General features: G+C 42.7%; 2 protein-coding genes across 7 annotated transcripts; one reads left to right on the top strand and one right to left on the bottom strand.

Moving 5' to 3' along the window:
- Window positions 1–7,473: 7,473 nt before the first annotated feature.
- Window positions 7,474–18,717, bottom strand: nmnat1 (nicotinamide nucleotide adenylyltransferase 1). 4 transcript variants are annotated; one of them, XM_029719406.1, is made up of 5 exons: window positions 18,583–18,717; window positions 14,917–15,068; window positions 13,941–14,124; window positions 9,606–9,730; window positions 7,474–8,718 (listed from the first exon to the last, which is right to left on the bottom strand). In XM_029719406.1, exons 2-5 carry the CDS (start codon window positions 15,029–15,031, stop codon window positions 8,315–8,317), a joined length of 828 nt encoding a protein of 275 aa, XP_029575266.1. In that variant the 5' UTR covers window positions 15,032–15,068; window positions 18,583–18,717; the 3' UTR covers window positions 7,474–8,314. The 4 variants fall into 4 exon arrangements, with proteins under 4 accessions (XP_029575266.1, XP_029575265.1, XP_029575267.1 ...); XM_029719405.1 differs by having other exon boundaries at window positions 16,831–18,701; XM_029719407.1 differs by having other exon boundaries at window positions 18,537–18,701.
- A 16-nt stretch (window positions 18,718–18,733) lies between these two features.
- Window positions 18,734–22,008, top strand: lzic (leucine zipper and CTNNBIP1 domain containing). 3 transcript variants are annotated; one of them, XM_029719409.1, is made up of 7 exons: window positions 18,734–18,839; window positions 19,414–19,523; window positions 19,825–19,960; window positions 20,346–20,444; window positions 20,731–20,826; window positions 21,120–21,201; window positions 21,307–22,008. In XM_029719409.1, exons 2-7 carry the CDS (start codon window positions 19,423–19,425, stop codon window positions 21,363–21,365), a joined length of 573 nt encoding a protein of 190 aa, XP_029575269.1. In that variant the 5' UTR covers window positions 18,734–18,839; window positions 19,414–19,422; the 3' UTR covers window positions 21,366–22,008. The 3 variants fall into 3 exon arrangements, with proteins under 3 accessions (XP_029575269.1, XP_029575270.1, XP_029575268.1); XM_029719410.1 differs by lacking the exon at window positions 18,734–18,839 and adding an exon at window positions 18,903–19,148; XM_029719408.1 differs by lacking the exon at window positions 18,734–18,839 and adding an exon at window positions 18,903–19,268.
- The last annotated feature ends 647 nt before the right edge of the window (window positions 22,009–22,655 follow it).

Here is a 22,655-nt window from a genome sequence, read left to right as displayed (position 1 = left end):
AAGGGAGGTCCCAATACCGGGAGGTCTTACACTATATACAAAAGTATGTGGACACCCCTTCAAATGAGCGGATTCGGCTACTTCAGCCACACCCGTTTCTGTCAGGTGTATAAAATCGAGCAAACAGCCATGCAATCTCCATACCTCAGCCGCGAAGTGGTAGGCCACGCAAGCTCAGAGAACTGGATCACCGAGTGCTGAATCATCTGTCCTCGGTTGCAACACTCACTACCGAGTTCCCAACTGCCTTTGGAAGCAACACCAGCGAAAGAACTGTTCGTCGGGAGCTTCATGAAATGGGTTTCCATGACCGAGCAGCCACACACAAACCTAAGATCACCATGGCAATGCAAAGCGTCGACTGGAATGGTGTAAAGCTCGCCGCCATTGGACTCTGGAGCAGTGGAAACGTGTTCTCTGGAGTGATGAATCATGCTTCACCATCTGGCAGTCCACTGAGGAATCTGGGTTTGGCGGATGCCAGGAGAATGCTACCTGCCCGACTGCATAGTGCCAACTGTTAAGTTTGGTGGAGGAGGAATAATGGTCTGTGGCTGTTTTTCATGGTTCAGGCTAGGCCCCTTAGCTTAGTTCCAGTTGAGGGAAATCTTAACGCTACAGCATACAACAACATTGTAGACGATTCTGTGCTTCCAACTTTGTGGCAACAGTTTGGGGAAGGCCGTTTCCGGTTTCAACATGACGATGCCCTCATGCACAAAGCAATGTCCATACAGAAATGGATTGTCGACTGGCCTGCAAAGAGCCCGGACCTCAACACCATCCAACACCTTTGGGATGAATTGGAATGCCAACTGCGAGCCAGGCCTAATCGGCCAATGTTAGTGCCTGTCCTCACTAATGCTCTTGTGGCTGAATGGAAGCAATTCCCCGCAGAAATGTTCCAACATCGAGTGGAAAGAATTCCCAGAAGAGTGGAGGCAATTTTAGCAGCAAAGGAGGGACCAACTCCATATTAATGCCCATGATTTTGGAATGAGATGTTCGACGAGCAGAAAATACACATACTTTTGGTCATGTCGTTTATCTGTCAAAATGATACTTGTTTACACTAAACTGTGATAACTTATGTTATTATCTTGGTTAAATTACATTTAGCTGATTAAATTTTTTGGGGAAGGTAGCCTAGGGTCAGAGGCGCAGGCCAGCAACCTCGGTCGTAAATTCAAATCCCAAATCTGGTCTTGCAACCGGTGGGTATCCTATCCCCACATGATCTACAAACTAAATTGTATATAATTACTGGTAACACAGGCTCTTATTGGCAAATCTTTGACTGCTGCTAATACAACAACTAGTCTTGGCAGTCCTCTTTTATTATTATATTCTCGTCCACCTATCCTTGACATGTTCACTGGGACAGGGGTTTTGGAGAAAAAAGTCATAGCCTAGACCAGAGCTCTCCAACTCTGTTCCTAGAGAGCTACCCTACTGTAGGTTTATGCTCCAACCACAGTTGTATCTGACCTGACTCAACTCATCAACCAGCTAATTATTAGAATTTGATAAGCAAGATTAGGGTTGAAGCAAAAACCTATAGGACGGTAGCTCTCCAGGAACAGGGTTGGAGAGTCCTGGCCTAGACATGTCTGCTTCAGGAAGCATTGATCATCTTTTTTTATTTTACCTTTATTTAACCAGGTAAGCTAGTTGAGAACAAGTTCTCATTTACAACTGCGACCTGGCCAAGATAAAGCAAAGCAGTGCGACACAAACAACAACACAGAGTTACACATGGAATAAACAAGCGTACAGTCTATAACACAATAGAAAGGGGGAAAAAAGTCTAAATACAGTGTGCAAATGGCGTGAGGAGGTAAGGCAATAAATAGGCCATAGTAGCGAAGTAATTACAATTTAGCAAATTAACACTGGAGTGATCGATGTGCAAGTAGAAATACTGGTGTGCAAAAGAGCAGAAAAGTAAATTAAAAACAGTATGGGATGAGGTAGGTAGATTGGGTGGGCTATTTACAGATGGGCTATGTACAGCTGCAGCATCGGTTAGCTGCTGAGATAGCTGATGTTTAAAGGTAGTGAGGGAAATATAAGTCTCCAGCTTCAGCGATTTTTGCAATTCGTTCCAGTCATTGGCAGCAGAGAACTGGAAGGAAAGGCGGCCAAAGGAAGTGTTGGCTTTGGGGATGACCAGTGAGATATACCTGCTGGAGCGCGTGCTACGGGTGGGTGTTGTTATCGTGACCAGTGAGCTGAGATAAGCCAGAGCTTTTCCTAGCATAGACTACACCGCTCGTGTCATGTGCGCAAGCGTTGCAAAATAAATGTAGAAATCTGTTATTCAATTATTGCACCCACACTGCTTGCGCGCGTCTGCGTTGCCAAGGGCTAAAATAGAAGGCCTTTCTATTTCTGATGCAGATCGTGCTGCAAGTCCTGCCTCTCCCATCTCCTCATTGGTTTATAGAAGCAGGTACCCACGTGCCATCTCCTCATTGGTTATACCCACGTGGGTGATTGAAAGACGAACTGTGTTGCCGGTCGTCGTGGTAACACTATGAAAGTTTACATGCCAATCACCATATAAGTTCAAAGATGAAAAAGCCTGGAAGGAGGAGAGATGACTAGAAACGATTCGGTTGACCTTTTTATGTGTGGATTAATTGTCGGAGTAGAGGACCTTGTGCATTTCAGGTAAAATAACAACTCAATGTTTATATCCCAGGACAAATTAGCTAGCAACAGCAAGCTTGCTAAATAGGACAAATTATCTAGCAAGTGCAAGCTAACTAGCGAAATTGCCATAAATGTTTAATGTTTTTCAACCTGTCCCCAAATTAATGTTATTGGTTCACAGTTTGTTTTGATATTTTAACCTGCGTGTCGTGATTGTGTTTGGTGTAGGGGGCCAAAATAAATTCATGCACGATGGTGCACGCGCGCAGCCGGTTTGGGAGCCGTGTAAGGGGCTTTGGTGACACAACGGATGGCACTGTGATAGACTGCATCCAGTTTGCTGAGTAGAGTATTGGAAGTTATTTTATAAATGACATCGAAGTCGAGGATTGGTAGGATAGTCAGTTTTACGAGGGTATGTTTGGCGGCGTGATTGAAGGAGGCTTTATTGTGAAATAGGAAGCCGATTCCAGATTTCATTTTGGATTGGAGAAGTTTAATATGAGTCTGGAAGGAGAGTTTACAGTCTAGCCAGATACCTAGGTATTTGTAGTTGTCCACATATTCTCAGTCAGAACCGTCCAGAGTAGTGATGCTAGTCAGGTGGGCGGGTGCGGGCAGCGACCGGTTGAAAAGCATGCATTTGGTTTTACTAGCGTTTTAAGAGCAGTTGGAGGCCATGGAAGGAGTGTTGTATGGCATTGAAGCTCGTTTGGAGGTTAGTTAACAGTGTCCAAAGAAGGGCCAGATGTATACAGAATGGTGTCGTCTGCGTAGAGGTGGATCACCCGCAGTAAGACCGACATCATTGATATATATACAGAGAAAAGTCAGCCCGAGAATTGAACCCTGTGGTACCCCCATAGAGACTGCCAGAGGTCCGGACAACAGGCACTCCGATTTGACACACTGAACTCTGTCTGAGAAGTAGTTGGTGAACCGGGCGAGGCAGTCATTTGAGAAACCAAGGCTGTTGAGTCTGCCGATAAGAACACGGTGATCGACAGAGTCGAAAGCCTTGGCCAGGTCGATGAAGATGGCTGCTTCTTCAGAAGAAGAACATCTTCAGAGAATGTGTAAATCTACACTAAACATACACTGAAACCTTAGGCTGCTGCTTTTCAGCCCTTTTGACTATAGGCTACACATGAGCTCATGCTCAAAATGCAGTGAAAAGAGAGTATTATAAAAGAGTATCATAAAGGCTGTATGATTTATGGAGTCAACTAATTGACAGTGATACATTTCCACATTTGTATTTTTCATCATGTAAAATGCATTTTCCATATTATACAGTCTATGCTTGATATTTTATTCACAAGTTTGTGGCAAGTCTGTTGGAGCTAGGAACACAAGCATTTCACTACACCCGCAATAACATCTGCTAAATATGTGTATGTGACTGATAAAATCTGATTTGAAGTCTTTAGAATTTGTCTTAAAACTGACTTTGTCAGCAAGGCTAATGACTCTGGGAAAATCAAATCCAGTTATGTTTAGATTATTCTCAGCTCCCTACCTTGCCTCATGGCAAGACAGAACAGAGAACACAATTTAACTTTGTGTACCGGTAATACGGCAAAGTCTTCTCCAGTTACTGACTGATATCTGCTAAGATTTCCTAAGCCTTTACAATGTGGAATATAATTTTCTTAAACATCCATATTACAGACCAGGGCTACTCAACTCTTACCCTACGAGGTCTAGAGAATGCTGTTTTTTATTTTACCTGATAATGAATTGCACACACCGGTTGTCCTAGGTCTAAATCAGTCCCTGATTAGAGGGGAACAATTAAAACATGCAGTGGAACTGGTTTCGAGGTCCAGAGTTGACTTTGAGGGTTATAGACCATTATTAATTCAGGTGAGAATTCTCCTCTTAAAAATGTCAACCAAGCCCTGCTGTGTTCTTCTTTTCAAATGATGTACCGCACAATTTTAGAACAATGATCCAATGGTGTCCACTAATGGTCAAAAAGTATAACGTTTTTCATTTGGGACTATCAAATGAACAGTCAAGTAATATTGCCCCAGACAATGCCAGATAATTTACAGCTCTTAGACCTGGGTTTCTTTCCCATATGCTTAGGGTTCGGTTCCTGTTCCCAAGAACTCCAACGTTTCATGCCACAATGACTAACGCCCTGTAGCACTCACATCTGTAATCATGAAGTGTTATGAAAGACTGGTTATGACACATCAACTCTATCATCCCAGACACCCTAAATCCACTCCAATTTGCATACTACCCCAACAGATCCATAGACAACGCAATTGCACTCCACACTGCCCTCACCCACCTAGATAAGAGAATGCTGAGAATGCAAATAGTCTGGGTAGCCATTTGATTAGATGTTCAGGAGTCTTATGGCTTGGGGGTAGAAGCTGTTTAGAAGCCTCTTGGACCTAGACTTGGCGCTCCGGTACTGCTTGTCGTGTGGTAGCAGACAGAACAGTCTATGACTAGGGTGGCTGGTGTCTGACAATTTTTAGGGCCTTCCTCTGACACCACCTGGTATAGAGGTCCTGTATGGCAGGAAGCTTGACCCCGGTGATGTACTGGGCCGTTCGCACTACCCTTTGTAGTGCCTTGCAGTCGGAGGCCGAGCAGTTGCCATACCAGGCAGTGATGCAACCAGTCAGGATGCTCTCGATGGTGCAGCTGTAGAACCTTTTGAGGACCTGAGGACCCGTGCCAAATCTTTTCAGTCTTCTGAGAGGGAATAGGTTTTGTCGTGCCCTCTTCATGACTGTCTTGGTGTGCTTGGACCATGTTAGTTTGTTGGTGATGTGGACACCAAGGAACTTTGAAGCTCTCAACCTGCTCCACTGCAGCCCCGTCGATGAGAATGGGGGCATGCTCAGTCTTCTTTTTCCTGTAGTCCACATTCTTTTTCACTGCTTGGTATGGCAATAAGCACCGCCCTTGATCACATGGCGCTACAGAGGGTGGTGTGGACAGCCCAGTACATCACTGGGGCTGAGCTCCCTGCCATCCAGGACAGCTATATCAGGTGGTGTGAAAGGAAGGACTGGAAAATAGTTAAAGACTCCAGCCTCCCAAGCCATAGACTGTTCTCTCTGCCTCCGCACAGCCAGCGGTACCGGTGCATCTAGTATGACACCAACAGGCTCCTGAACAGCTTCTATCCTGATGCCTAGTCATCTTCCCCTGGTACATATCTACCTCTATCACTCTAGTATCACTGTACATTGTAATTATGGTAACAGAACTGACCCTGTACATAGCTTCTTACTTTCTCGTGTTCTTATTTCTCATGTTTTTGTTCTGTCATTTTATTTTTTGTGCAACATTGATATTGATTACTGCATTGTGGGGTTTGGAGCTTGCCAGAAAGGAAATTCACTGTACTTGTGTACGTGACATTGAAATTTGAAACCTTAAAGTGCATTCCTTCACATTATTTTTGAAAACTTGCTTGCAGACCTGGCCTTCACAGTATAACTCCTGAGAAAAGAGAGTAGGAATATAAGATGCATAAGAGAATGTAGTTTATCCTTCTCTATTCAGAGTCCAATCACAATTCTTCTTCCCAATCTGTTCCCACACCAGCGACTGTATGATACACACAGAGCAAAAAGCATGTTCATCATTTTTGAAAGACTGACCTCGTAGTTTATGTAGGCTAGCTAGAACAAGCTGAATTACACTAATCATTATCACAACTGCTCTTTTAATGGAAACCTCAATATTCTTTGGATGATCTAATCTTTGACCAAAGTGGTTAATGTCAGGTTAGTCTCGCACCTGACTAGAAGGCTGGTCCAGGTCGTTAGGGTGCGTTCCTTCACTAACTTCAACTGCATAATGTTTGTGAAGGAACTCTCACTAATGACCTGGACCAGACCTAGCTGAGCCAGTGCAAGACTTGGGAGTCTGGCTTTGCTAGACTTAAGGTTGCCTGGATCGCACCTTGCAGTGCCTTGTATCTAGCCCGTTGGTAAACTCCTGGTCCACTCTGAAAGAGAAAGTATAGTTGCAGAAGGGGCTGAGGATTTTGATTATGTACAGGTCACCCTGTTACTCGATCACCTCCCACAGCTTTAGCATCTGGGCGATTTTACAAACTGTGGGATCAATACCTGGTGATGGACAGAGTGTAAAAACACATGCTCAGACATACACTGAATATTCCAAACATTAGGAACACCTTCGTAATATTGAGTTGCACCCTGACAAAGGCTTGAAGACACCAGCTGTTACTACCAAACATATTATGAACATGACTAGTCGATACAGTGATTGCTTGTTTGATGTCAGAGATGATAAATTGTACATAATTGAAAATAAATAACCATTTCACCTGTTTTGCTTGGGAACATATGAGATGAGGGTTTGGCCTGAGCTTTCATTCGGTCCTGCTAAATTGAGCACCACCGTAGCTAGGCTAGGTTTTCGATCATTGATCAAGAAACAGAAGTTAATTTCTAGAAATAAGACAAGTCAAGATAGGAAGCGCTTGGCTGCATTGCCTTTGTTGCCAAACAAACAAAAAAAACAAATGAAGGGACATTCTGCAGTTTCAATCAACTCAGTGATTCCGTACAGTGCCTCTACTAACACAATACCCACTCAGGGGTTGCATCTACACTTCAATCAACTATTGTAATACATTTCATGTTATCAGAACAATGCTTATCTGATCAGGAAAGTTGATCGTAAAAAGGAAGACTAACAAAAAGAGTTTCTAATAACCTGTATTTGAAGCAGACAGAATAAGTGTGAAAGGTTGGGATTTCCTCATTATAAGATGGATGTACAGTTTTTTTCTTGGAGACAGCAATGACACTGACAGAAGTGTTCACAAGCTGCAAAACAAAGACAGCGTTTTATTTCTCTCAATACACACCATGCCGTTTGTATGTCACTCTAGCCTACTATATCTGTAAACAGCTTCCATACATACCAACTGCCTTTGCCTGAAGGAATTAGTCAAACACACAAAAGCCCCAGCATTGTTTTTTTTAAAAAAGGTACTCAAGGGTGGACGAGCATGTTAATCACTGCATTGCATTTCAAAATGAAACATTTCTGTAGTTAAGCATCAGCCTCATTGTAAATCAAGGAATTCTCATTTGTACACAAATAATCATGGGTTTCAATCTGTGCTATTATACAGATAAAGTGCTCTACGGACCAGATTGACTGTTAGTGACAGATCAAGGGTTTACATTCTGCCGCTTGGGATTGCCACTACTTGGGTGCTTATACTATTCTACAAAACACAGTGATTCATTTAATCTTTAGCAGATTCACCCATTCTCTGAGGAGATGCCACACAAGAGGCTATTCTAGTGCACTCATTCTAGCACTGGTGAGCAGTCTACTTCAACTGTTACAAAAATATACAAAAACATCTGTGCATTCATTCACAAATCTTCTCTCAAACCAGTAAAAGATAAATGCTTCTACTACGCAGTCTCAAGTAGAGGAGGCTGGTGGAAGGAGCTGTAGGAAGACGGGCTAATTGTAATGGCTAGAAAATAAATTGGAACGGTATCAAACATATGGAAACCACGTTTGACGCCGTTCCATCTATTCCATTCCAATGAGCCAGTAATCCTATAGCTCCTCCCACCGACCTCCAATGGTCTCAAGGCATTCAAGTTGGCAGCAGGCAATATGGCTGGCCACCTCAGCTGGAGGAGGGGCCGGTGTGTCTCTGAAGCGGGGCGAGGACGACGTCAGCGTTCTTCTGCTCACTCTCAGCACTGTACAGGCCGTGCTCCTGGATGTAGCTCACCACCGGGTCCGGCAGTAAGTAGCGGACGGTCTGGCCCCGGCGCAGGGCCCGGCGCACGTGCGTGGCCGAGATCTCGTTGGTCACCCACTCACGGACCACGTGGATGTTCTTGCGGTGCTTCCACAGCACCTCCGATTGGTGGATGAACTTGTGGGCGTCACAGCCGTTGCGGGTGATGCACACCAGGCCATAGCGGCCCACGATCTCAGCAATGTCCTCGTGCTTCCACAGGTTGGGAACGCCAAAGGACTCCAAGACGTCCGCGCCGCACAGGAGTTTCAGCTGAGGACTGTTGTCTAAAGGGTTCATGGACAGATGAAGAATAGTTTATTAACCCATACAAGACTGAAATGTGTCTTCTGCTGTACCGAACCTCTGATATAAACACACAGACTAGAAAGTCTGAAGCAGTGGGTTTAAGTAAGTGGGAATTGCCTGATTTCTGAGAAGGATTTTTTTCATCTTAGGGTTCACCTACACTTAAGAGACAGGTATCATGGAATGTTGCCAGACAATGTCAAAAAGTTGGCCACAATGTTCTGCACTAGTAGAGACAGCCTGTGCCGGTAAAACATGTAACCAGCACCATGTACTTTTAGTTTTTATTACCTCAGGGCAGATCACCTGCTGTTCCACCATACCAGTCTTCAGGTGGAGTGACTAGTTGTCACCAAACCCTATGTGGGTGGTAATGTCCCAGACAGACAGTAGTATTCAACAGTTGCTGGCTCAATGAGTTAGACCATGGTGCTGGCAACAACAGGGTTGTCGGTTTTAGTTTTAATATGACCATTTAAAAAAAACAAGCACACACAACTTGAAAAAGCTATATATGCACGAGTAAAATCGAGGATAACAAAGTCTGGGACTTAATTCCATTGTGGTTGAATTTCCAAATGGGCCAAATAATGAATACATCACTATCAATGTCAACAGTTCTGTAAGTCACTTTGCATTAAAAAAAAGTGTCACTAACATGACCAAAATTCTCATTACTAATCTGAGTGGAATTGATAGTAAGAAACAATATAGCAGCAATGAATCCTGTTGTGTTACCTGCCCTGGGTGTTACACAGCATCCTCCTCTCCAAAGCAGAGCTAGTAGCAACTTCTGGGTAGTAAGAAATGTGTGCATTTGTCTGTGGTCTCGGAATGCTCGTGGAGAATGTTTCTCCTTTTTTACCTCTCCTTGTGTGATACGAGGTTGGATCCTCGAAAGCGTGCATTGTCGCCTCAATCCTCCTCTTCTTTGCAGTGTCCACACAGTCATTGTTCTGTTCCGCTGTCATCAGTTCTTTATAATGATGCCTTAAGTGCACAGACAACAATTCAATTGACACGAGGGAGACAAAGCCCAATGGAACCAAGCAAAGATCATGGGAGACTAGCTTCACTTGTTATTATGGTTACAAAATGTCACAACTAAATGACTTTTTGGGTCGTTCCATTTGATTTCAATAACTTTTTGACCGCAGACCTTTGATTTGAACAAAGCTTGCTATACATACTGTATTTGCCCATGGCAGAAGTAGTCAGAAAGTAACTTTGAGACGTGAATGCTAAAACATTAAGGAGATAGAGTTGCTCAAAGTTGACATTTTGCATACCCCACCCTACCATGAGTGGCGTAGGAAAGTATTCAGACCCCTTTACTTTTCCCACGTTACAAATTGATTAAAGAGTTGTTTTTTCATCAATCTACACACAATACTCCATAATGACGAAGCAAAAACAGGTATTTAGAAATGTTTGCTCATTTATAAAAAAGTTAACTGAAATATCACATTTACATTAGTATTCAGACCCTTTACTCAGTACTTTGTTGAAGCACCTTTGGCAGTGATTACAGCATCGAGTCTTCTTGGGTATGATGCTACAAGCTTGGCACACCTGTATTTGGGGAGTTTCTCCCATTCTTTTCTGGATCTCACTGCATTGTGTGGTTGAAGATGAGTAAAAGGGCATCAAGTGGCAGTTGATCCATCTAGGAAATGTAACTCCTCGCTCTCCTGAGCAAATACCCACCACCACTTACTCTCCTATGTCAGCACCCCGTAGTGATGTAACAGACAAACTACAGACCTTGATGATGAGAGATCTCAGATCACCTTGTCACACCCCAAGCCATAGCCTTCAAGACCTGAACAGATCATTGAAGCCATCATCAGATGCTAGGGCCAAAATCAAAGCTCTCTGCAAACAGGTAGAAGAACTAAAGTATGCCATAGCTGCAATGGTGATCCTGGGTGCTTCATCTAACTCAGACCAGCCACACGTCCAGGGCCGAAGAATAATGAAAACATATTCTGCTATAACTGTGGTGAAGATGGCCACTCTTCCAGGAACTGTCAGAAAAGGAAAGAATGTAGAAGAATTCAACAGACGCTTCATCCATGCTCAAGGAAGATTGGGAAACAGCAGAGGGGGACAGTAAAGGAGCCTACTGTGTCTCCTGTGAAAGTGAATGGGAAAACCCTGTCATGCCATCCTAGACAGTGGCAAGCATCCACCGGCAGTTCTACAAAGACAACACCTCCTTCTCCAGCCTTTAGAAGAGATAACCTTGTGAAAGCAACTACCCTATGACGGCTACATCAGCATCACCATTGAGATCTCCTGTGACGCTGTAAGTGTCCAGCAGCCTATTGAAACTCTTGCCCTTGTCTGTCCTGAGCCCCCCCATGCAGGGAGACCCCTGCATGCTCACTGGGACCAACTCGAACATGTTTGCGGTCTTGGGAAAGCTGTGAGAAGCTTAGGGGCTCCAGTGTCTACCAACAGTCCCCACTGAACCCTCTGTTCTCTGTTGCTTGTGGTGAAAACCACAAGCAACAGAGAAATGCTCAAAAAGGGATGGACCCATCGGATATGTGAGACGAGTGTCAGGGAAGTTCTATACTCTACCTCTGAAGGCAACATCAAGGTTTACATGAAGTTCAACTCTGCTGAGAGGCCCTGCACTGTGTTAGTGGAACCAGCTGAGACGAGTGAGCTGCCAGCTTCTATCCTGAAGATGGCAGCAGCATAACTCTAAGGGTGAAGAACGAAAGCACTCAGGCAGGCACACTTCAACCCAAATCCCAAGATGGCCGAACTGCATCCAGTAGCACACATAGCCCACACAGAAGTCACCAGTAAAGAAACAACCCTGACTTCGGCAACTCTCCAGTTGCCCCACAAATGGAAAGATTGAAAAGGAGACTGAAGGAACGGGCCAAAGTTTTCTTTACACAAATGGGGTGTGGGCTGTGCAAAGGGAGTGGAACACACTCAGACTCATGGATGAAAAACCATTCAGAGAAAGGTGCAGAAGAATGGTGCCTGCTGGTGGAGAAGTCCGGAAACACGTGAGAGAGCGGATGGCAGCGGGAATCATCTGAGTCACGTAGCCCATATGCCTCCCTCATCGTCCACAAGAAAAATGGTCAGGTCAGACGTTGACTATCACACTCTGAACAGAAGAACCATTCCAGACCGGCTACTTTCCAATGCTTAATGGAGAAGGCTGTCGGCGACATGATCCTCTTTGCAGGGCTGGTCTACCTGGATGACCTCATTGTGTTTGGGAAAACCTTGAAGGGACATGAGGAAAGGCAGATGAAGGTCCTGGACTGCCTTAAGGCCTGAGGCTTTCCATCGACAAGTGCCAATTCTGCCAGACCTCAGTGAAATACCTGGGCCACAGTCTCCGACCAAGGTATCGATGCCCTCCCCTCATGGCCCAGACCAGAAAACCTCAAGGCCTTCCTGTCGTTTCTTGGGTTCTGTGGATACTACCGGAGGTAAGTGAAAAGGAAACACTTCTGTTGTCAGATCCCTCCATGAGATTACCAGATGGATATGCCCCCAAGAGAAAAAATGGCAAGCCCACCAGTCCTCCCCCTAGAGTCCTCTACCAGAAGGAGAAGGAGCTGTTTGGAAAACGATGAACAGCAGAGTGTTAGAGAGCCTTCCAGAACATCATCGAACGCCTCACCAGCTCACCTTGGCTGACCCTGAGAAGCTCTACGTCCTCCACATTGACACCAGTCTGAGTGGCCTGGGTGGAGTGCTGTACCAGGAGTACCCTGAGGGATGGAGACCAGTGGCTTATGCAAGCCAGACTTTGTCCAGGACAGAGAAGATCCAGCTCACAAGCTTGAGTTCCTGGGGCTAAAGGGGGCTGTGTCGGACAAGTTTCATGATTATCTGTACGGAGCAAATTTCCTGGTGCACAAGGACAATAACCCCCTCACCTATGTGCAAGCCACCGCCAAGCTGGATGCTACAGGCCAGAGGGGGATGGCCACTCTCGTCAACTACGAGTTCAAGTTGTAGTACAAGCCAGAGCGAGTGAACATTGCCGCTGACGCCCTGTGTATCAACGTATTGCATTCTTCTGAGGTCAAAGGTGTTGGGTCTTGTTGGGAGGCTAAGTTTATTTTGTGAGGAGTGTATGTAACCCCTGGTTACTTTGTTGTTTTTTTAGCACAGACTTACTTATTGTGTACTGACAATTGTTGCATGTGAGACATATTTGGGAGATGGACCAGTTGCTAGGGAACAGTGCGACGTATGAGAGGGAACTACAAGCAATCAACATTTGCTAATTAGTTGTTTCAAGCATTTTAAAAAGTTGTGTAACTCACTGACCAGTGAAAATAGAAAGTAGTATATATGACAAACATTTAGTTGAGGATCCCTGATCACCATGAGTACAGTGAGGGATTTGTTGCTTGTACTTTCTCAGACAGAGGATCAACTGTCATCAACAAGCTACTCTTTCTGTCTCTCAACCGCTATACCGAGAGACAGTGTTAACATGGTCGTGAGTTGTCACTGGTCGTGTTAAAAGAGAGAGGAGTTCAGAGTTTGAGTGGTCCTATTTTAATTGAAGAGGACTGTTTTGTTTTTGTTTCACAAAAGGAACTGAGTCGGGCCGTTCCAGTGTGTTTTATTGGGACAGCCACAGGTCCGTTGACTAGTGGTTTCCATTCACACGCAGCGCCTCGGTCACGCACCAGTAAAGCTTGGAATGGATTCTTGGACACAGAACTGAATTTATTTGGGACTGAGAATTTTTCTTGTTTCTTTTATTGTGTTTAAGGGAGGGGATCCCCATTTTAAAGTATCTATGAGCATTCTGAGGTGTTAAACCCTGGTACTAGGTACAAACTGATATGAACTCCGGTCCTTCAGAAGGGAGGGCCACATTTGGATTTGTGAAATTACTTTGACATGATATGAAAGTAAAGAGATTTATGTTTCTAGATCCGTATCACAATTGAGAATGGATTCACGTTTAGATGGGTTTTTTGGCTGCCAGGGCCAGTCTTGGACCTTAAGGAGTGACAGTAGGATCCTTAAGAGTACATCTTGGCCTAGGTTACCCTGGATAAATGTAATACAAGCGTCTTGCAGTGCAAGTAATGCTCTTTTTTTATTTTTGTATCACACAAACTCGCCAAATCAAAATAGATTTGACAACCCCTCTCAATAACTAAGCTACAGTCTCCACACACAAATGATCAGCACTCACCGCATCACTTTAGCTGTCTCCACCCATTCAGGCTGCTGGCTCTCCCATGCATCTACCTTGATCCAGTCAGAGGTGTCTGTGGCCAGCCTGGCCATATCTACACGGTGACAGGCCTCAATCAGACCCTTCTTCTTATAGCCGTCACCCACTGCAGAGATGATGCCCCTCACAACTATGTACTGTCCTGAGACAAAGAAAGAGGAGTTGGGCCAGCTAATTTTGTGGAGCACACAATGGCAATACAAATTCAGTTAAATACAAAATACTACCACTCTTATTTGACTAGGTCTAGGCCTACTTCTCATAATTTGGAAGCAATGCAAATGTCTGAGGAAGTAGGTCCTAAACTCACAAAACACAACAAAGTAATGATTTACAAATGTATAATCTAAAGAGATATCTACTGCAGCCCTCATCATCCACATAAAACACCCGTTCTGCCAGTCAGTCTGTTAAAGGTCCCAAAAAGCACACACATCCCTGGGTCGCGCGTCTTTTCAGTTCGCTGCAGCTAGCGACTGACAAGCTGCAACAAACACTCAAACTGGACAGTTCTCTCTCAACCTCTTCATTCAAAGACTGAATCATGGACACTACTACTGACAGTTGTGGCTGCTTTGCGTGATGTATTGTTGTCTCTACCTTCTTGCCCAATAACGTTTGTACCATGTTCTGTGCTGCTACCATGTTGTTGTCATGTTGTGTTGTCATGTGTTGCTTCTTTGCCATATAGTTGTCTTAGGTCTCTCTTTATGTAGTGTTCTGTTGTCTCTCGTCGTGGTGTGTGTTTTGTCCTATATTTTGATTTAATTATTTGTAATCCCAGCCCACATCCCCGCAGGAGGGTTTTTGCATTTTGGTAGGCCGTCATTGTAAATAAGAATGTGTTCTTAACTGACTTGCCTAGTTAAATAAAGGTTAAATAAAAAAGACATTTAAAAAAATCTGTTGACAGACAACAAATTATCAGACATACCTGTATCTTCCAGGTAATCCCGTGCCAATTCAAACATACGCAGGTGCATATTGGTTATGGGGTTGAAAGATCCACAAGCCAGCAGAACCACTTTGGTAAGATCTTGAGGCTCCATTGATTACAGTACATAGGAGCTATAAGGACAGTCTAGGCTGAAAGAGAGAAACATACAAAGATATGTTGACAAAGCTGTGTGACAGGGAGAGTTTAGATTTCAAAACTCTTTACTGAATGTGTATATGTTGTGTGGATGTGTCTTGCTCATTGCACAGTTCACTTTTTGACACCTTTGACACATTTCATTTCTTTCTTATATTTTATAGTATTTCAGACAAGATACTAAAAAATGTAAAACTGTAAAGGGGTGAATACTTTTTCAAGGCTCTTTGTACAGCTGTTTGAACAATTCTGTGACTAATCCATTTTGCATTACTTTAAATGTGATAGGCTAAACATGACATATGACTTATGAATAGAATCTAAGCACAACTGTCCCAGCGTCGTCTGAGTTTGGCCTGGGTAGGCCATCATTGTAAATGAGAATTTGTTCTTAACTGACTTGCCTAGTTAAATAAGGGTTAAATAAATAAAATACAAATAAATGAATGAAGCCCATAGATGGAATGTTAGTAGCATAGGTCTATGTATGCCTTACTGTATAAGCTATCAATATGATATCAATCTTATGGGCTTTTGACTTGCAAAAGTGTGCAACCCAAAGAGCTGAGAGATGCACCATCTAACGTTAACCTTGGAATGCCCCAGTGTTGGCAAATTAGCTCAGATTGTCCGTAATGAGGTTCAAACTCACAACCTTTGGGTTGCTAGGCATTCGCTATATTACACTCATCCAGCCACCACGACAAACCACCCTACTTTCGTTGATGCCTTAACATACTAAATGGGAGTTTCTCGAAATTACATGCAGAATAATAAATGCTCCAAGAACAGATTACAACAACTTTTTAACTACTTTACAACTATTTAGCATGTTAGCTAACCCTTTACACGCAACTCATAAACTTAACCCCTAGCCTAGCTAACGTTAGCCATCTAGCTAGAATTCGTAACATACATTTTGCAATTCGCAACATATTGTACGTTTAGGAAATGTTGTTAAATATAACACGAATTGTAATTGGGTGATGGACATCCACAAACTAATACATACCAAACGAAACGTAATGTGTCATACTAAATGGAGTGTCTCGAAATGCTCTGAGACCAGGTTGCAACGACGGGTCTCAAAGCTTCCGCATAACAGGTTCGGTTTGCTCCGAGCCAGAAGTAAACGTCTGTGCCATTTACTCCCTTAAAAAGACATTAGCTTGAAAAACAAGGGAAAAAAACTTAAATTTGTCCCTCTAGAGACACTGTACGCAACAACATACAGTAACACTTCTTCAAAATGTGTCAGACTCAATCTAAGATAAATCAAGAAATGTCATTTATTTTTACTTAAAGGTCTTAGTCGCGCAATTTTAGAGTTAACTAAGACGTTTGGTGCAGTATTTCTCAAGTGACAAAATGTGCAGAAAAACTAGTCTTGTCTTGAACGACAACAAACACTTAATTGAAGAATGACTACTGCTGACCAATCACCGACGAAGGGGCGTAGACTTCGACTTATTTTTTATTTATTTCGCCTTTATTTAACTAGGCTTAAGTCAGTTAAGAACAATTCTTATTTACAATGACGGCCTACCACTGCCAAACCCCAACGATGCTGGGCCAATTGTGCGCCACCCTATGCGACTCCCAATCACAGCCGGTTGTGATACAGCCTGGAATTGAACCAGGGTCTGTAGTGACGCCTCTAGCACTGAGATGCAGTGCCTTAGACCACTGCGCCACTCTGGAGCTTGACTCAAAAAAAGTGGTAAGTGCTATCCGGTATACTTTGGACGTCCATACCATAGACCTAAACCTAACCTCAGCCCCTTCCTTCTTCTTCGGTGGGGTTTAACGGGAAGTCTTCAATACTCCATGGAAATTGAAGGCTATTTCGATCATCTCGCTAAAATAGCCTATTTTGACTAACAAGCCATGGCAATAGACAATAAAACAACCCTGAAAACATTTTTCTTCTATATCATGGCGGTCCCCAAACAATAGTTTAAGTGCATGCCGCCACCTACTGTGCTGGAATGTACGATCAATCATGATCTGCCCAGTTCTGTACTACCATGAAAATAAATTCTAAACCAAATAAATCCCTAACTTCTACGACAACCTCCCCAAAACCCACTCCCCATTAAACTGCATCTATATCATGCTGAAACACTCCACCCTTAGCATTGTTCAGCATGTCAACAACCATTTCAACAGTAACATCTGTTACCCCCAATATTTATTTTGCCATCTCCACAATAACCTTCAACCTGCCATTTCTGCTTTCCACAACCCAAGTTGTACTGATAATCTTATCAATATAATTCATTATCAAAGTGTCCTTTGACACTGCACATTCATGAGCACAAGATTTCTGAACAGGCCTCGAAATCATGCCAGGACCATCAGAAGCACCAGCCCCGACAGTAGACCCACTACAGGTCCACCCATGTATGCTCCATCAGTCCGCACTGTAGTTCTACCAATCTTTTTTATGGTCTCTGCATACGATATCATGACTGATAATCATGACTGATCCTGTATCTCTGAGCCACTCTCTGTACCTGGCATCCACCAAATGCTGCATTGTGTTCTCCCCCACAATTACAGCACTTATCCTTCACACTGCTTCCACATTCACCGTAATCATGTGCGCCTTCACACATCTTTTCTTTCCTTTACACTGAGCAGCTACATGTCCTATTCTTTGGCATTTAAAACACCGCAGCGCATGGGACAAATGATCTAACATTGAAACTAAGGAATCCGATCTGTACTTTTCACGACAAGACTTTCTCAAACCTCAGCATCACTGAACCTTTCACTTCTTTGATCCTCTTTCCTACTGATCAACCTTTTGGCCTCAATCCCTTTGCCTCCCTTCACATTTCCTTGAACATCATCAAATCAAATCAAAATTTGACTTTAATATCATCTGTGAACATAGACATATTGAGACCCCAGTGAGGACTACCCTTAACCTAGCATAAGCACCAGGTACATGGCTTTTAACCTTCATCCCCTTCAATGTTTCTATTTTCAATATATTCCCCTTGTTCCCACACAATATTAACAATCTACCATTTCCAATGAAGCGAACTAATTTCACTTCGCTTACCTCTTTCTCTCCGGCATTAGTTAGTTAGAGTGTAAGTGAGACCATGTGGTCTCATCAAACACAATCACCACTTTCCACTCCAACACATCACTACTCTTGCATCCTACCTTGGCCCTCTTTATGCTTTTTTTACAAGACGATCCACTACTTTCTGTATCATGATCTCCCTTCTTCCTATGTCTTTTCACTACCGACCATTCCGGCCATTGACCCGCATCCTCCTGCTCCATACCATCAGAACTGACACCCATATTGTTCGCATTCTAGCACAGCTGCTGCTTCACCAACTTTCCCTCAATCTCCTCCATTTCATCTGCACTACTTGCCGCCATTTCCTATGAACATTTCTGCAATAGCGAAACAAGACTCAACGATATCAAACAACTCTCACTTGTGATCAAACAATCGGTCTCATTCGTTTCTAGTCGCCTCCTTACACAGTTCAACCGCAAACGTGTCAATCCCTCAATCTTCCCAGATCCCTGAAAACATTCGCTTGAATTTCCCAAGATACAAGGAACCTAACACTAAAATGACTCTTTAAAATGTAATGTACTTCCTGTATTACAATTCGGTCTTTGATTGGAGAGGATTAAAATAGAGACATATGATTGGACAAAAAACAACCGGAAAGGAAAAGGCCGCACCCACGGAATAAGAGTCAAGTCTAGATGGGATTCAGCTTTTGTCAAATGTACGTAAAACATTTTTTGTTGTTGTTGCATTTTAGCTAATCCTAACCATTTTCTAACTGTAACCAACCTTAGACATTAACCTTAGACATTTAACCGGCTACGTAATTTCTCTTAAACCGGCTACGAAAAGTAACGCTGGATCCCTTCTATCCATGACCACGAACAAGAGCTACGTTCACAACTCCCACACTCCCAAATGTTTTTTGACAGTATTTTGGAACACATTTCATGGAGAAGTATTCAAATATATGTTTACCTCTTCCCTAAATTGATTGTGTTGAGACGAGTTATATTGTTGTAACGATCAGGTGAGGATTACTCATTTAATTTTTTCAAGCCAGCAGCTAGACAACTATAGCCACAGGCTACACTACTACACACAAACAAACTGTCCCAGTCAGATGAATCTGGCGGCCAGTGGGAACAAGGTAGCTAACTACAGTAGCTAGCTAATAGCGAATGTTATTGTTCTTGTCAAAGGATAGACCGCTCCATTGTGTTTGTAACTAGGTAGTTAATCCACAAGTGATACATGAAATTGAACTATTTTCTCACTAAATATGATATTTGCAGGGTGGAAGCATGGCTTCTCGTGGCAAATCAGAAACTGGGAAACTAAAACAAAACATGGAGGAGCAACTGGACAGATTGATGCAACAGCTCCAAGATTTGGAAGAGTGCAGGTACTCTCATCATCAGTCACTCCTAACTGTGAACATAATGTGGGTTGTTCCACACACAGAACTAGAATAATTAATTCAGTGTATTATATTTATAAGATTCCACTGAGGAATGTAGCATGGAACTTAGACCACATCTCTCTAGAGTGGATGTTCCACTCACAGAACTAGAATGAGTCATTATATTCATTTTATTTCTAGGATTCCACAAAGTGATACATGTAGTATTAATGGTATTTAGAGCACATCTCTGTACACCCATAGATATTGTTCCTCCATTACCGGGGCTCTCTGTTTATTCTAGAGACGACCTGGAAGAGGAGGAGTACGAGGAGACCAAGAAGGAAACCCTGGAGCAGTTGAATGAGTTCAATGAGTCTCTGAAGAAGATGGTGACAGGCAACATGACACTGGTGGATGAGCTTGGAGGAATGCAACTGGTAGGGACTTTGGATGACCAGGTCTTAGAATGAAATAGAATACTATGAATAGAAATAATATACTTCAAGGATATCAAACTCATTCCATTGGAGGTTTGAGTGTCAGCTGTTTTTTGTTAATTCCTTTAAATGTGTGTCCAATTAAGACCTAGACAACTAGGTGATGGCAGTTCCTAAATAATCAATTATCAATCAAGTACAAGGAAGGAGCGAAAACCCGCAGACACTGCCCTACAGGGAATGAGTTTGACACCCCTGATCTAATGTATCTCTATGGGCCATACACTGTCATATCATAAGAGTGACATAATATTATAACGGGTAATGACAAACCATAATGTTGTCATGATGCATGACATGGGAGAACTGTCTTTTTCTTCATTAGGCAATCCAGGCTGCCATCAGCCAAGCTTTCAAGACCCCCGAGGTGATCCGAATGTTTGCCAAGAAGCAGCCAGGGCAGTTGAGAACCAGATTAGCAGAGGTTGGTCGGAAGCACTGTTCATCCATGTATTTTATGTAAATTATTGTTTGTACATTATTTGATACATTTAATATCAAAAGTAAGCTTTACATTCTAAAACCTGTTCAGTTCATGGAATGCTTTGAGGGCTGGATTTCCTGACACATATTAAGCCTAGTCGTGGACTCAAAAGCATGGTCAATGGAGAATCTCTGTTGAAATAGCTTTTTAATCCAGGACTAAAATGAATCTGTGACTGGGAAACCGCCCCTGAAAGTTTAGCCTAATGGCGTGAAATTCTCTGTAGATGGACCGTGATGTCATGGTGGGGAAACTTTCGAGGGATGTGTACACTCAGCAGAAGTTGGAGATCCTCACTGCCTTGAGAAAACTGGGCGAGAAGGTAAAAGGCCCGTTGTACCAGTGTACTGTGATCCCTTCTTCATGTTGCTTGAACTTGCGATGAATACTGTAAGAGAAAGCGGCATTGAATATTTTGATCATCTGCTATGATGGAATGGTAATTGGTATAACATGTCATGAAAGACTATTAGAAAATGTAACCATCTGGAGTTCAGTAGATTGTATGCTGTTTATGACAGTCATTAACTGTCATTTCATTTAGTGAAATACTATAACAGGTGTCTTATGACTATGGTGTGGATTAATGTTCATTTCTCTTTGTTCTTCCTGCAGCTTACAGTCGAAGATGAGACTTTTCTGGCTGAAAATGTGACCGCAACTCTCAGCCAATTTGAAAAAATCACTGCAGACCTCGGTGAGCTTTAACTCTACTGCACTCTTATTTCTTTTACGTGTTACTATACCATGAGATCCAACCTCAACAAACTACTGTACTTAACCAGCATCTCACTCTTTTCAGGATCAGAAGACAAGATAATGGCTTTAGCTAGTTCTGGTGTGGAGAAAACCAAGGTATAGAGGGTAATCAGGCGTTGTCCAATGTCTACGATTGTGTTTTAACATCAAGTGTTTCCACCCGATAACAGTGCCATAATATTGATAAAGTAATCAATCATGCACTCAGACCGTACCTGCTTTTAAAGAGTAAAGTTAAACTTTTGTACATTTTTTTTTCATTTTCAGATGATTGTAAAACTTGGTATGCATTTGGTACTGGAGTATTTGAGTATTGAGTAGTCTATTTAGAATTTAAACAGTCCATCGGTCATCCTTTTTGTTAAGTGTGGCTCAGACATTTTGAAGGCTTTAAATTCAGTTTTCATACTGATTGTCTTCATGGCTAAATCATTTTGTTTTAGCTCCTGGATTTAATTATTTTTCCTGCATAACTGTTCATGTCAAAATAAATAAATGAACCATTGCAGTGTTAAATATGCAACGCTGGGCTTAAATGTAATTGCATAACACACCAACTTGAACCAGCTCTGATTCTTAAGTGATAGCAGCGTGGAAATGTCAATCTAAAGTCAGTTTACAGTGTACATGCATAATTTTGGATGTGTAGTGTAGTATGTTTGATGTCTGACTACAAAATACAATCATAAGTGGTATAAGTTTCTCTATGACTTTTGTATTCCTAATATAAACTTATATTTCTCAATCTTCTGTCTCATTAAATATAGTAGTGTTTTGTGGCTAAAACACATTTCCATTATTCTATACACTAGTTCTGTTCTTTCAGCACCAGGGGGCACCATGATCAAACATTCCTATTTATAAGCAACACCAGTGCTCTGACTCCCCTGCCAGTCTTATAACTGAGTGGATTTGAACTAGGGAAGCCGGTGGGGCAGGCATGCCCTGCTCGAATGGACCGGTAATCTGCACCGTTCGGTCATATTGTCAAGAATGCAGCATGGTGTATCTTTTTCTTTTCCATAAAATGTAAGTTAGAATAAAAAAAAAAAGTATAATTGGGAAGGCAGATAAAGCATTTTAATCAAAAGTAATCACTTTTGCATGTAGAATCTTACTCATTACTCCACATGGCTGAAGCGGCAGTCGTGGTTTCACAGAGTTCAAAATGAGCCAGGCTGCATCCTTTTCCATGTGTACTTGCACACTTTCTCTTATGTAGAACCATTGTATTGGTGTAATCATTGGCTAGAGAATGTTTCCACCATGGGGAGGTGTGCAAGTGCACACTTAGGAAAAAGGCAAGGGCAGATACAGCAGACCTCAAGTACAGAGAATGACACCAGTCTTAATTAAAAGTGTGAACTCATAGAACAGAACATAATCCAGACA

Source organism: Salmo trutta, chromosome 28 (assembly GCF_901001165.1).
Source record: "Salmo trutta chromosome 28, fSalTru1.1, whole genome shotgun sequence".
In the NCBI taxonomy this organism is placed as follows: Eukaryota; Metazoa; Chordata; class Actinopteri; order Salmoniformes; family Salmonidae; genus Salmo; species Salmo trutta.
The sequence above is the reverse complement of the archived record's forward strand: the minus strand, read 5'-3'. Positions and strand labels throughout refer to the sequence as shown.

Excerpts from the sequence above, each read along its gene's own strand:
- nmnat1 (XM_029719406.1), bottom strand. The coding sequence starts at position 15,031 with ATGGAGCCTCAAGATCTTACCAAAGTGGTTCTGCTGGCTTGTGGATCT. Across the intron at positions 9,731-13,940 it reads GAGACAGCTAAAGTGATGCG|GCATCATTATAAAGAACTGA; the intron begins GTGAGTGCTGAT and ends TGTGCACTTAAG. Across the intron at positions 8,719-9,605 it reads CTCGTATCACACAAGGAGAG|ACAACAGTCCTCAGCTGAAA; the intron begins GTAAAAAAGGAG and ends TGAACCCTTTAG.
- lzic (XM_029719408.1), top strand. The coding sequence starts at position 19,242 with ATGAATCTGGCGGCCAGTGGGAACAAG. Across the intron at positions 19,524-19,824 it reads CAAGATTTGGAAGAGTGCAG|AGACGACCTGGAAGAGGAGG; the intron begins GTACTCTCATCA and ends TGTTTATTCTAG. Across the intron at positions 21,202-21,306 it reads AAAAATCACTGCAGACCTCG|GATCAGAAGACAAGATAATG; the intron begins GTGAGCTTTAAC and ends CACTCTTTTCAG.